Source organism: Hippopotamus amphibius, chromosome 8 (genome assembly GCF_030028045.1).
Source record: "Hippopotamus amphibius kiboko isolate mHipAmp2 chromosome 8, mHipAmp2.hap2, whole genome shotgun sequence".
NCBI lineage: Eukaryota > Metazoa > Chordata > Mammalia > Artiodactyla > Hippopotamidae > Hippopotamus > Hippopotamus amphibius.
This window is the reverse complement of record NC_080193.1, coordinates 28,053,523-28,069,177: the sequence shown is the minus strand read 5'-3', so window position 1 is coordinate 28,069,177 and position 15,655 is coordinate 28,053,523. Positions and strand designations below refer to the sequence as shown.

At 40.7% G+C, this 15,655-nt stretch overlaps 1 protein-coding gene across 6 annotated transcripts in view; it reads right to left on the bottom strand.

Moving 5' to 3' along the window:
- The window catches only part of ZNF84 (zinc finger protein 84), a 44,242-nt gene extending 28,804 nt beyond the window's left edge, over positions 1–15,438 (bottom strand). For 3 of the 6 annotated variants that reach the window (XM_057744637.1, XM_057744634.1, XM_057744635.1), the window contains exons 1-3: positions 15,298–15,382; positions 13,723–13,843; positions 10,046–10,233 (exon numbers count right to left, since the gene is read on the bottom strand). In XM_057744637.1, the coding sequence (XP_057600620.1) occupies positions 10,046–10,060 (15 nt within the window). In that variant the 5' untranslated portion in view covers positions 10,061–10,233; positions 13,723–13,843; positions 15,298–15,382. Of the gene's footprint in view, positions 1–10,045; positions 10,234–13,722; positions 13,844–15,214; positions 15,274–15,297; positions 15,383–15,415 lie in introns of those variants that run through there. The other 3 variants (XM_057744639.1, XM_057744638.1, XM_057744636.1) reach the window with 3 other exon arrangements.
- Between the last annotated feature and the right edge of the window lie 217 nt (positions 15,439–15,655).

The window sequence follows — 15,655 nt, the reverse complement described above, 5'->3', positions numbered from 1 at the left end:
ATGGCATTTTTCACAGAACTAGACCAAGAAATCTTACAATTTGTATGGAAATGCAAAAGACCCCGAACAGCCAAAGCACTCTTGAGAAGGAAAAATGGAGTTGGTGGGATCAGGCTTCCTGACTTCAAACTATACTACAAGGCCACAGTGATCAAGATAGTATGGCACTGGCACAAAAATAGAAAGGAAGATCAATGGAATAGAATAGAGAACTCAGAGGTAAGCCCAAACACATATGAGCACCTTACCTTTGAAAAAGGAGGTACGAATATACAATGGAAAAAAGACAGCCTCTTCAATAAGTGGTGCTGGGAAAATTGGACAGCTACATGTAAAAGAATGAAATTAGAACACTTCCTGACACCATACACAAAAATAAACTCCAAATGGATTAAAGACCTACATGTAAGGCCAGACACTATAAAACTCCTAGAGGAAAACATAGGCAGAACACTCTACGACATCCATCAAAGCAAGATCCTTTTTGACCCACCTCCTAGAATCATGGAAATAAAATCAAGAATAAACAAATGGGACCTAGTGAAACTTAAAAGCTTTAGCACAGTGAAAGAAACCATAAACAAGACAAGAAGGCAACCCTCAGAATGGGAACAAATAGTGGCCTGTGAAACAATGGACAAAGGATTAACCTCCAAAATATACAAGCAGCTCATGCAGCTTAATACCAAAAAAGCAAATAACCCAATCCACAAATGCGCGGAAGACCTAAATAGACATTTCTCCAAAGAAGACATACAGATGGCCAACAAACACATGAAAAGATGCTCAACATCACTAATCATCAGAGAAATGCAAGTCAAAGCCACAATGAGGTATCACCTCACACTGATCAGAATGGCCATCATCACAAAATCTGGAAACAACAAATGTTGGAGAGGGTGTGGAGAAAAGGGAACTCTCCTGCACTGTTGGTGGGAATGTAAGTTGGTACAGCCACTATGGAAAACAGTTTGGAGGTTCCTTAAAAAACTAAAACTAGAATTACCATTTGATCCAGTAATCTCACTACTGGGCATATACCCAAAGAAAACCATAATCCCAAAAGAAACATGTACCATAATGTTTATTGCAGCACTATTTACAATAGCCAGGACATGGAAGCAACCTAAATGCCCATCAACAGATGAATGGATAAAGAAGATGTGGCACATATATACAATGGAATATTACTCAGCTATAAAAAGGGATGAAATGGAACTATATGTCATGAGGTGGATAGACCTAGAGTTTGTCATACAGAGTGAAGTAAGTCAGAAAGAGAAAGACAAATATTGTATGCTAACTCACATATACAGAATCTAACAATGGTACTGATGAACTCAGTGACAAGAACAAGGACGCAGGTGCAGAGAATGGACTGGAGAACTCGAGGTTTGGGAGGGGGCGGGGGGTGAAGGGGAAGCTGAGACGAAGTGAGAGAGTAGCACAGACATATATAAACTACCAACTGTAAAACAGATAGCCAGTGGGAAGTTGTTGTATAACAAAGGGAGTTCAACTCAAGGATAGAAGATGCCTTAGAGGACTGGGACGGGGAGGGTGGCAGGGACTCGTGGGAGGGTGGGGGGGAGTCAAGAGAGGGAGGGAATATGGGGATATGTGTATAAAAACAGATGATTGAACTTGGTGTACCCCCAAAAAAATAATAAGTAAATAAATTTTAAAAAAAAGTCTACAAATAATAAATGATAGAGAGGGTGTGTAGAAAAGGGAACCCTCCTACACTGTTGGTGGGAATGTAAATTGGTGCAGCCACTATGGAGAACAGTATGGAGGTTCCTTAAAATACTAAAAATAGAATTACCACATGATCCCGCAATCCCACTCCTGGAAATATATGTAGAATAGATGAAAATTCTAATTTGAAAAGATACAGGGGACTTCCCTGGTGGTGCAATGGTTAAGAATCCACCTGCCAATGCAGGAGACACAGGTTCCATCCCTGCTCCGGGAAGATCCCACATGCCGTGAAGCAACTAAGCCCACACACCACAACTATTGGGGCTGCTCTCTAGAGCCCGCGAGCCACAACTACTGAGCCTGTGTGCCACAACTATTGAAGCCTGCACTTAGAGCTCATGCTCCACAACAAGAGAAGCCACCACAATGAGAAGGCCACGCACCACCACAAAAAGTAGCCGCTGCTTGCCTCAACTAGAGAAAGCCTGCACACAGCAACAAAGACCCAACACAGCCAAAAAATAAATTTAAAAAAATTTTTTTTAATTAAAAAAAAAAGTACATGCAACCCTATGTTCATAGCAGCACTGTTTACAATAGCCAAGACCTAAATGTCCATCAACAAAGGAATGGATAAAGAAGATGGGGTACATGTACACAGTGGAATACTACTCAGCCATAAAAAGAATGAAATTTTGCAATTTGCAGCAACATGGATGGACCTAGAGATTATCATGCCGAGTAAAGTAAGTCAGACAGAGAAGGACAAATATCATATGATATAACTTTTACATGGAATCTAAAAAAAAGTAATACAAATGAACTTTATTTACAAAACAGAAATAGACTCACACACACAGAAAACAAACTTATGGTTACCAAAGGGGAAAGGAGTGGAGGAATAAATTTGGAGTTTGGGATTAACAGATACATACTACTAGTACAAAATCAATAACCAACAAGCACCTACTGTATAGCACAGGGAACTATATTCAATATTTTGTAATAACCTACAATGCAAAAGAATCTGAAAAAGAATATATATACACATATATGTATAACTGAATTACTTTGCCTTAACCTGAAAGTAATGCAACATTGTAAATCAACTATACTTCAATTAAAAACACATTGTAAGTGATTATTCATATTAGTATTATTTATAACCACCAAAAAGTGTAAATATTCCAAATGTCCATCAAGTGTTGAATGAATAAACAAAAGGTGGCATATCCATACAATGGAATACTATTCAACAATAAAAAGAATGAATTTCTGACATATGCTAAAGCTCAGATGGACCTCAAAAATACCATGCTAATTGAAAGATGATAGACACAAAAGATTACACACTTATACAAGTCCATTCATGTGATACATTCAAAAGGAAAACCTATATAAGAGAGTAAGCAAATTAGCAGCTGCCTCAGGCTGGGGATGGGAAGAGGAATTGACTGCGGATGTCATAAAGATTCTCTTGGGGTGACTGGACCCTGGATTGTGATGATGGTTACACAACAGAAAATTACTAAAAAAAAAAAAAAATCACTGAACTGTACACTTAAAATAGGTGGCTCCTACTGACATCATAGTCCAATAAAGCTGTTAAAAAGATAATATTAATTAAATTTATGCCAACATATTTGACAACTCAGATGAAACAGATGTATTTCTTGAAAGACAATGTACTCAAAAGTGACTCAAGAAAAAAGGTCTGAGTTAGTCCTGTAACTGTTAAAGGAATTGACCCGCACACTTTAAAACCTTCCTTCAAAGAAAACTCAGGGTCTAGATGGCTTCGGAGGTGAATTCTTCCCGACATTTAAGGAATAAATAAAATGATCTCACATAAATTCTTTCAGAGGATGGAGAAAGAGGGCAAACTTCTCAAATCATTTTATAAGGCCAGCAGACCTCTAATCCCAAATCAGACAGAAACACAAGAAGAGCACATTACAAGCAAATAACTCTTGCAGAATCAAAATTCCTAACAAAATATTAGAAAATTGAATCTGGCCATGCATAGAAAGTATTACATAGCCTGACCAAATGAGGTTTCCTTCAGTTGTGCAAGGTATGGATTCAGAAATCACTTCAATGTTAACCGAACAAAGGAGAAAAGCCGAAGCCTCCTAGACAGCTTCCTCCACAAGAGGGCAGACAGCAGTATCAAGCAGTATCAGCAGTATTTCGTCTTGTGGAACTGAAAACCACAGCCACAGAAAGATAGAGAAAATGAAAAAGCAGAGAACTTTCTACCAGTTGAAGGGACAGGATAAAACACCAGAAAAACAACTAAATGAAGAGGAGATAGGCACTCTTCCAGAAAAAGAATTCAGAATAATGATGGTGAAGATGATCCAGGACTTTGAAAAAAGACTGGATGCAAAGATCGAAAAGTTTACCAAAGACCTAGAAGAATTAAAGAGCAAACAGAGATGTGCAACACAATAACTGAAATGAAAAATATACTAGAAGGAACCAATAGCAGATTAACTGAGGCAGAAGGGTGAATAAGTGACCTGGAAGACAGAATGGTGATAATCACTGATGCAGAAAAGAATAAGGAGAAAAGAATGGAAAGAGCTGAAAACAGCCTAAGAGACCTCTGGGACAATGTTAAACGCACCAACATTCACATTATAGGGGTCCCAGAAGGAGAAGAGACAGAGAAAGGACCTGAGAAAATACCGGAAGAGATTATAGTTGAAAACTTCCCTAACATGGGAAAGGAAATAGCGACCCAAGTCCAGGAAGCGCAGGGAGTCCCAGGCAGGATAAACCCAAGGAGAAACACGCCAAGACATATAGTAGTCAAGCTGACAAAAATTAAACACAGAGAAATGTTATTAAAAGCAACAAGGGAAAAACGACAAATAACATACAAGGGAACCCCCATAAGGTTAACAGCTGATTTCTCAGCAGAAACTCTAAAAGCCAGAAGGGAGCGGCATGATATATTTCAAGTGATGAAAGGGAAGAACCTACAACCAAGAATACTCTACCCAGCAAGGATCTCATTCAGATTCTTGATGGAGAAATCAAAAGCTTTACAGACAAGCAACAGCTAAGAGAATTCAGCACCACCAAAGCAGCCTTACAACAAATGCTAAAGGAACTTCTCTAAGCGGGAAACATAAGAAAAGAAAAGGACCTACAGAAACAAACACAAAACAATTAAGAAAATGGTAATAGGAACATACATATTGATAATTACCTTGAATGTAAATGGACTAAATGCACCAACCAAAAGACACAGACTGGCTGAATGGATACAAAAACAAGACCCATATATATGCTGTCTACAAGAGACCCACTTCAGACCTAGGGACACATACCGACAGAAAGTGAGGGGATGGAAAAAGATATTCCATGCAAATGAAAATCAAAAGAAAGCTGGAGTAGCGACACCCATATCAGATAAAATAGACTTTAGAATAAAAAGTTACAAGAGACAAGAAAGGACATTATATAAAGATCAAGAGATCCATCCAAGAAGAGGAGATAACAATTATAAATATATATGCACCCAATATAGGAACACCTCAATACATAAGGCAAATGCTAACAACTATGAAAGAGGAAATGCAAGGCAGAAATAGAGACACAGATATAGAGAACAAACACATGGACACCAAGGGGGGAAAGCAGAGAGGGTTGGGGGGGAATGAACTGGCAGACTGGGATACCAAATTGTACACTCTAAATATATGCTGTTTATTGTCTGTTAACTCTATCTCAATAAAAGTAATTAAAAAAAAAAAGAAAAGGAGGAAAGCCACTACCACCCCAAAATGCAGAAAAGGCATATGGTGAAAATCTGCTCGTTGTAAAATACTATCAAGAAACCAGGAAATTTAATCTGATAATCATACTCTACAAAATATGTACAGCTAGCATCATACTTCATGGTACAACACTGAGTACTTGCTCTCTGAGGATGAGAACAGCACTGTCCAACAGAATTTCTCATGACGACCGAAATGCTCTTTAGCTGCACCATCAAATACAGTAGCCACTAGGCACCAGCGTCCATTGAATATTTCAAAGGTGACTAGGAACTGACTTCTCTGTTTTATTTAATTTTTAATTAATTTAAATTTAAACAGTACATGTAACAAATGGCTGTATAATAAAGACTTCATCTGATCTTTGTAATTCATGGGGGGGCTCCTCCAGAGTTTACGGAACAAGATCACTCATGGTGGGCTCCTGGAGTCTCCAGGTGGGCACTGGCCATGCTGGAAGTTCCAACCATCTGACTGGAGGGTGGGGCTTTGCAGCAGATGCTTCAACCTCCAGTCTGGAGGCTGAGTTCCATCACATGGCTGTGATTTTACCAATCATACCTTCACAATAAGTACCCAATAAAAACTCTGGATACTGCTGCCTCAGGTTAGCTTCCCGGGTGGTGAACAGACATGGGCCAGGAGGGCAATGTGCCCTGACTCCATGGGCAGAGGGCGCAGAAGCTCCATGTCTGAGCCCTGCCAGACCTCACCCTGTGTGTCTCTTCATTTGGCTGGTCCCAATTTGCGTCCTTTATAATAAGGCTGTGGTTTTAAGTACAGCACTTTCCTAAATTCTGTGAACTACTCCAGTGAACCTGAGGGGGTCACGGGAACCCCCCAAATTTGCAGCCAATTGATCAGAAGTGTTGGTGGCCTGGGGACCCCCGAACTTACAGCTGGTAACTGAGGTGAAGGCACTCTTGTTGGGGACGATGCCCTCACCCTGTAGAGTCTATGCTGGTGTCAGAGCTGCGCAGCTGTGGCGTGCTGTGTAGTGGACAGTGCAGCCTCGGGCGAGGCAAGGGTGTCCCTAACGCCACCTCTACTCCACAAGGTACTGCAGGTGCAGTACTGGCCAGGAGGACAGTACAACATAACGCAAGGAAAAAGCATAAACACTGAAAGGAAGATGTAAAACTCTCATAGATGGCATGACGGCATAAAGAAAACCCAAAGACCCTACGACAATTGGAATTAGCTAATTGTGGATATTCTTCTTTGATAACACACCAAAGCTAATCAACTGGTTCCACAAAGATAAGCTGCAGTGCAGAATCCTCGACTACATCAGTGAACTTCTCACATAGTCACACTGAAATCGATTGTTTCACTTTGCTCCTTAAATGGATCATTCACCCGTTAGTGATTTTATAAGTCATGCATTGTTCATGTGGAAAACATTGGTTCCCTGAGTTTAAATCTTCTCACAAAAACAAATGGCTTTACCAGTCAATTCTGTAAACATTTACTGCAGAAATAATTCCAATTTTACTAAACTCTTACAGAATATGGAAGCAACTTTTGATAAATTTTTTGATACTAGCATGACCTCGATAACAAAACTCAATAAGGATATTGCAAGAAAGGAAATGCAAAGGTCAACTTACATGTGAACACTGATGTCAAAATCCTAAACAATGTTATCAAACTCCTATACAGAGCAAAATATAAAGAAGAAAATTTATCAAAACTAAGCTGGAATTTATCCCAAAAATTCAAGGTTGATGTAACATTTTTTTAAAAAATCATTGATATTTACTACCTTAACAGATTAAGAAAAAAACATATTATCACCTCAACAGACGCAGATAAAGCATATCTGTAAATGGAAGAATGTACATCACAGGAACTACAGATAACAGAAAAATCTAACAGTTTTTACAAAGCACATTTACATTTTTCAAAAAGAAGGATTTCATAAGGAATATAAAAGTATGAAAAGGAACAAATAAAGAACAAAATGAACAAACCAAAAGTTGAAAAATAATCAACATTTATTTGTTATAGAAAGTCTCATCAAACTAGGAAATCAGTGGAATTTCTTTTTACTAAAAAAAAAAAAAAGTATTGCTGATATTTTTATAAACATGGAGTATCTAACCAAATCTACAGAAAAATTCTTAGAATTAGCAAATGGGCTCAAAAAGTTCCTAAACACCAAGTCAATACGCAAAAACCTAGTATATTTCCATGTTTTGTCAATAAACACTTTTAAAATTAATAACTAAGTTTTATGATAATAACTAAGTTTTAAGATACTAACTGCAGTTCTGGGGCAGAAAATGTACAAACTGAGCCTTGGCATATCCCGTCATGCTGGAATGCAACATTCTGGTTAATAAAGAAGAAATGCCACACGGAGGCTGTGACCATTCTGCAGCCCCTAAGGAAACAATCCATCCGGGCAACGGTCGCTTAGAGCTGCCAGTGAGACAGAGACAAGTGGACTTCACCCTCCACCTGAAAGAAGTACCACCACAACCCCAGGGGCATTCTCGCCAAAAGTCACACTTGAATCTAATCAAGCCTCAAAGTGGAACTTCCTGTGACAATGGAAATATTCTTTATCTGTGCCACTCAATCATGGCTGTCCAATCTGTGACTGCTAAGCACTTGGAAAGTGGCAACTGTGACAAGGGATTTAACTGAAGTAATTGAAGTTCAAATCGTCCCCTGTGGCTGGTAGCTTCGAGACTGGACAGCACAGCTCTGAATCTACCAACTTACAGGAAACACAGGTGACAGAACACACCACCAACACTGTCTGTATAAACTTTACTAAGATTCTCATTCAAACAAATGACAAAGAATTTATGAGACAACTGAAAATTTGATAATGGCTGGATCTGGTGATATTAAAAAGCTACCTTAATTGCAAAGAAGGCTGCAAATGCAGTGAATCTCACAAATGCTAAGTGACAGAAGCAAAACACAAGTGAGTACACACAACAACAGACAAAACCAAACGGCAGTGTTTACAGATGAACACTTAGGAGTAAAACCATACAGAAAAGCAAGGAAATGGTTACAAAAGTCAGAGTCCTGGTTCCGTTTGTCAGGAGGGAAAAACTGTGATTGGGAGGGGGCACAGGAAGGGCCTCATAAGCGCTGAGAATGCTCTATATCTTGAAATGAAATGGTTCCATGGGTATTCATTTAATAACACATTAAACTGCACTTTTACATTGTATGAACTTTTCTCCATGTGAATTCTGCTTCACAATTAAAGAGGTAAATAAATAAATTAAATAATTATGGGGACTAAATTGTGTTTTGGCATTTTCCCCGTGGGTTACACTCTGCGGAAAACTCTGAAAAATGGCTATAATACCATGTATTTATTACAACGTTTCTCCTGAGGACATTACCCACTATATTATTTATTCAAAGGCTTTGCCAAGGAATGACCAAGAAATATTTACTTTCTATTAAGAATCAGTTTGCTTTTTCCTTTGGATGATGCAACTCATATAAACATACTTATTACACCTGACAAAAATTTAAGAACCAAGGTTACAGCTCAAATTCATTGTTTATGTAGGACAGTAAGGCTTATAAAAGTTGAAACTTTAAGAACTTCTTGAGACTTCCCTGGTGGTGCAGTGGTTAAGAATCCACCTGCCCACTACTTACAATAGCCGGGACATGGAAGCAACCTAAATGTCCATCAACAGATGAATGGATAAAGAAGATGTGGTACATATATACAATGGAATATTACTCAGCCATAAAAAGGAACGAAATTGGGACATTTGTAGAGACATGGATGGACCTAGAGACTGTCATACAGAGTGAAGTGAGTCAGAAAGAGAAAAACAAATACCATATATTAACATATATATGCGGAATATAGAAAAATGGTACAAATCAACCAGTTTGCAAGGCAGAAATAGAGACATAGATGTAGAGAACAAACATATGGACAAGTGGGGAAAGTAGTGGGGGTTGTTAGGGGTTGGGGTGGGATGAATTGGGAGACTGGGATTGCCATACATACATTACTAATAAGAAAAAAACATCAAACTTTACACTTTAAATTTATGCAGTTTATTGTACGTCAACTGTATCTCAATAAAAGTTCTTAAAAAAAAAAAAAAAGGGAATCTGCCTGCCAATGCAGGGGACACGGATTCGATCCCTGATCCAGGAAGATCCCACATGCCGCGGAGCAACTAAGCCCATGTGCCACAACTACTGAGCCTGCACTCTACAGCCCTCAAACCACAACTACTGAAGCCTCCGCACCTAGAACCCGTGCTCTGCAACAAGAGAAGCCCACACACCACAACAAAGAGTAGCCCCTGCTCACTGCAACTAGAGAATGCCCATGCAGCTACAAAGACCCAACACAACCAAAAGATAAAAATAAATAAGAACTTCTCAAGGCCCTATGGTTAATTTATCACTGCTTCAATTTTGCCCCAACTTGGATCTTCCATTCTGAGGCATTTTCCCCTGATTTCTTAACCATTTATTCTTTCCTTTTTCACTAGAAGTCTTACACACCTTTTCTAATCCCCTGGGAAAATAATGAGAAATAAACACGAACTCACCTGTAACATGGTCATTTCTGCTTGCAAGATGATTAGCAAGTCTGAGATTTGTTCTGTCCTGTGGCCTCTGCTTCTGCCCCGAAGCTCTGGTGTGAGGTCTTTTACACTAGGAACGAATTTCTGCTTCTAGGAACACCTTTCTTCTCTCACACAAGTAGGCTTACTTTCGGGGAACCAGGATCTGTGGACTTGGGGACAAACGCACTTCAATTGGTATATTCACACTGCACCTAAAATCCTTTCCTCTTTTGCTAGGAACTAGGTATTCATGATCATCTACGGCCAGAGTGTGTTTCCTATATAACTGAAACAGGACTACCAGGCACAGAAACAGAATGTAACATAAAAGAACAGCAGGAGTCTCCACACACAGATAAAAAAAAGTATCAGCAGTAAGTAATTCTGAGATCCAGTCAGTGTCCACTGAGGATGCTGGGGAACAGGTGCTGTGAAGTACAAGATAGCTCTGTGTTAGGCAGATGGAATTTTGGAAGTCTTATATGATAAATATTAAGACAGATCTGAGTTTCAATCAACCTTTTCCCTTTGCTGGCTTTGTGACTTTGGGCAAAAACAAATAGGAAACTAATGTCAGAATGATAAGCCTTAGTTTCCTATTAAAATCTTCTATAACATTCCTAATTTATATCTGCCAATTCTATCAATTTCTGAAGGAAGTGTGCTAAACTCTCTCAATACGATTACAGATTGGTCAGCTTTTCCTTGTAATGCTGTTGATGTTTGGATTATATGCTTAAAGCTATGTTGTCTGATGCATAGAGGTTACATATTTCTGGAGGATTATTCTTCAATCATTATGAAATGCCACTGGGATTCTGAGGAATAAATAAGACATTAAAAGGAAAGTGAATAGTTCCTTGTGATAATAATAGCTAACACCTGCGTGCTTACTATATATAAGACAAAATATTAATAAGCACTTTATAATTTAACCCTCATAGACAACCCAAAAGGCATTTAACATAATCTCCATTTTATAGAAAGAAAACTGAGACTTAGAGTGTGCCCATGATGGCACAACTATTAAGTATCAGGAATGGAATGTTATTTCTCTTTCCTGCTACATTCAAGGTATTCACTACCAAAATCATAATGTCATTTGTGTGTATTCATGTACACATATGTGTCATACACACACCCCCCCCCCTTATATCCTGGAATTAGCTCTAATTTCCATGCACACATTCGGTCACCTTAGTTACACAGAAACACAAATGAAGATCAGCCTGCTCATCCCTATGACACACTAAAAAGCAGCGCTTAAAACACAAAGCTCTTCCCTTTCATGTCTTCCTGTGATTCCATCTTAGGTGCCAACTCAGAAACATACTGAAGTTTTTCCCAGTTACACAAGAAGTGATTCCTTTATACACTTTAAATAGTGAAGGTATATTCATTTTAGAACTGGAGCTGGCACACATCAGCACTAAAATATTAGCCACAATTATTATTATAAAAGTAAAATATGATGACAAGACTCAGAAATGTATACAAGCTAAATAAGAAACAACTATAACCTAGGACCACATGTAACCACTCTGAAGAGGTGGTAGAAACAATTTGGATACTTTTCACAAAAATATAAATACAGAGACTTCCTAGGTGGTGCAGTGGTTAAGAGTCTGCCAATGCAGGGGACACTTGTTCAATACCTGCTCCAGGAAGATCCCACACGCTGTGGAGCAACTAAGCCCATGTGCCACAACTACTGAGCCTGTGCTCTAGAGCCCGTGAGCCACAGCTACTGAGCCCATGTCCCGCAACTACTGAAGCCCACACACCTAGAGCCCGTGCTCCGCAACAAAAGAAGCCACCAAAACGAGGAGCCCATGCACCACAATGAAGAGTAGCCCCCGTTCTCCACAACTAGAGAAAGCCTGTGTGCAGCGACGAAGACCCAACGCAGCCAATAAATAAATAAATAAATTTATAAAAAATATATTATACAATCACATTGAAAAAAAAGTTTTTGTTTTCTTCCCACTATGCAAACCATCCTTCCAGATCAACAGAAATAGTTATGTAATATCAACAGTTTTCTTATTTAAACAATAAAAAGGTAGAAAGTAAAATCTATGCATAACAGAAATACACAAAACATGTAGAAATATACTTGACAAGAAATATGTAAAGTTCATAGGAAACAAACTAAAAGCACCAATGAGGACTATAAAAATAGACTTCATACATGTACAATTTGGTCTTGTTCCAGGATAGGACGATTTCGTACAGTAAGGATAATTCAGTCCTGAATTATTTCTAACTTTAGTCAACTTGAATCACAATCTCAGAAAGTTTTTCTTTAACAAGCAATTCTAAAGTTCACCTGGAAGAAAAAAAGGTTCAGGAACAGCTTTGGACACTTGTGGAAATACAAAATAATGAGCGTAAACAGGCCCATGTAATATCAACATATATTATAAAGTTGCATTATCAAAAAAGTGTTTCACACTGGCTCCAGAAAAGCTATACAGATAAATAAAGCATAACAGTCCAAATATGTAAGGATTTAGCGTGCAATAAATGTGGCATTTCACACCCAAAGTAAAACTGATCACTTAAGAGATCAGGAGAAGTGATTAACACTTGAGAAGAAACAAAGCTCGTTGTCTATCTCATACCTCACAACAAACTGCAGCTGACCCTTGAACTACTTGGGGGTTAGGGGCACCAACCCACCCACACATTCGAAAATCCTCATGTGATTAATTTTACAGTTGGCCCTCTGTATCCGAGGCTCCATATCTGCAGGTTCAACCAATCTCTGATAGTACAGAACTGCAGTGCTTATTGAAAAATTCTGCATATATGTGGCCCCATGCAGTTCAAACCCACATTGTTCAAGGGTCAATGGCACTTCCAGATGGATCGCAACTTAAAGTAACAGAAACCACGATAGTGCCTGAAGAAAACACAAGTGAGTATTTGTATAATTTGGGGAAAATGTCCCCTGTACACATGATACAAAGGCAAAAGCCATAAAATTTTATTTAAAAAGTCAATAAATTTAACCATTAAAAAACGTAATAATCTCTGGGTGGTTCCAGAAAAATCAATCATAACATAAAACTGCACATGCGCGCGCACACACACACGCACCCCGCCCCAGACCAGGAAAATATACCTACAATAAATACGTCATTTCCTTTGCATTATGCTTTCACTTCATTTCACTTCATGTAATAAAAATTTCAGCACTCTGACAAATAAAACTATGTTTACATTCAAACTATTTCCTTAAGCAGGCAGGCAAATTCACAGTGTGATTTTTACATTTCCTTTGTAATTTTGTCAAAAACTATTTGGCAAAGTTTACTTGGGTTTCAGCAAAAACTTATCAAGAGTAGAGAGAAACGTCGAAATGAGGCAGATTTTGCAGAGAACACAAAGCTGAGAATCTGAGGTGGATGGAGTGTGATATGCCATCAATGTGGTAGCTTTAAAATATTTCTGATAGTAGTCCCTCAGCGCAGTAAAGATTCTACCTTATTTTCCTTTAACTGAAACAAATGTTTTTGGCAAGCTGGCCTTTGAGGCAGAAGTTCTCCCTGAACACTCTTATACTTGACTCTTACGTGTCCCTTCAGCAAATGGAAGCCTACACCCACCCTTCACTGTACAATTTGGCCCCTTTTAACTTCATGGTGTGACTTTACCGTGGCACCTTCCTGCACAGCACTGCAGCTCTCCCTGCCACGTGCTCACATCCACCTGCATGAGGAAGGGGCACCTTCATCATCATCCCTTAGTTCCCACTCAGCATCAAGTTCTGTGGAACTGCAAGGCAAAGGTAGAGAATAATGAAAAATAACATTTACTTACACTCACTATGTGCCAGAATTTCTACACATCATACCATCTTTTTTGATGCATTCAGTGCTCACTAGAGAAGAAGCAATAAGGCACAGTTCAATAACATGCCCAAAACAGGTGACATGCAGGAAGTGGCAGATCTGGGCCACTGGTCCACGCAGCCCACCCTAGAGCCTGCCACCACAGCCCCTCAACAACACTGGAGGGCAAAGGCCTTGGGAGTCCTTGTTTCTAGTCCCAGGACATGCATGACACAGTCCCCTGGCAAGAAACGATAGCACCAGGGCAGACTAGGAGAAAAACAAGAGAAAGGTAAGTTCTCAGGGGCAAGTTGAAAAATACTCCCCCAGTAAGTGTAAGCTCCGCACTTGGGACAAAATAATTCAACTTAACATATTTGTGATATATTGTAAGGGCTTTAAGCAGGATATGCAGCATAGTCTCAATTTTGGTTTTTTTTTTAAGGGAACACATAAGATGTATTAAAAACATACATTTATTGACTTAAAAGAAATGTACAAAATGTCAGCAGTGACTATTTCCTGTCGATGGGCTCATGAATGATTTTCATTTGAATCTGTTTATCAAGATGCTCTAAAGGAACTACAGTGAACATATTTTAAAGTCCTTAACCCAAGAAATGACAAGCAGAGCAGTTTCAGTCCAGCATCACAGGGTTGAAACAAAGTAAACAGTAAATAATAAATAAAATAATATATGTTTTGATGACAGCAAAAAGCATCCAAGCTAGGGAAGAAAAGGTCATTTCTTTCCACTCCCTCATTTTCCGATGAAAAGCCTGAGACCCAAAAACCGTGAGTGGGCCGTTCCCAGTGGCAGACGTGGGTCAAAGTCAGAGAGACGGCCTTGAACCAATGCTGTCTCCTCCACACCAGCTACTGTCAAAGTTGTTTGGGGGTTTTGTTAGTAGAGAAGCCTCGGGGAAAATCCTACTGATAAAGACAGAGGCGAGCTGGGTGGAGTCAGGCAGGAGGGGCCATACAGGCCCAGCAATCGGGTCACCCCGTGGACACTCGCCGGACGCCCCGGGACCGGCCGTGGGGCTCGGGGCTCGCGGCCAGGGACGCGCGTGGGGAGGCGCCGCCTTTACAAGCCGGTCGGGAAGGAAATGCCCCGGCGTGAAGAGCACCGGAGGCAGCCGAGGAAGGGCCTCCCCCCACCCTCCGCGGGCCGCCAGTGCCCACCGCACCCCAGCCGCGGGGAGCCCCGGCCCAAGCGCTGACGCCCACTGGCGACCCTGGCACGACCCCCAGCCCCTCGCCCCCTGCCCCCTCAGCCCCCGCCGCCCACCCCACAGGGATCCAGCCCCGGAACCTGCAAAAAGGGCCTCGGACCACGGACGCGCGGGACCGGGACCCACGTGACCGCCCCGCCCCCGGCCTTTGCGCTACACCCACCGACCCGCCGGATCCCGACCGCCAGGAGCTGGGCTGCGGAACGGCGCGCGCACGAGCACACGGACACGCGCACGCTGGTCTCGCGCGCGGCGGCGAAGGACAAAGAGAAGGGCCAAACCTGCTGTGTGGGGTGCGCGTGCGCGAGGGGAAGGAGCCGCCGAACTACACTTCCCAGGAGGCTCCGCGGCACGAGGCGTGCGGCGTCGGAGGAGCGCTGGTCGCCTAGAAACCCGGGCGGCCGCGGCCAGAGCGAGCTGTGAGAGTGTAGGTCCCTGGGAAACGTAAACAGTTAGGATTTTTAAAAGACTAGGAATCCAAATCAGGCAGGCAGGCAGACAGTTGGCTTAAGACTTCAGTT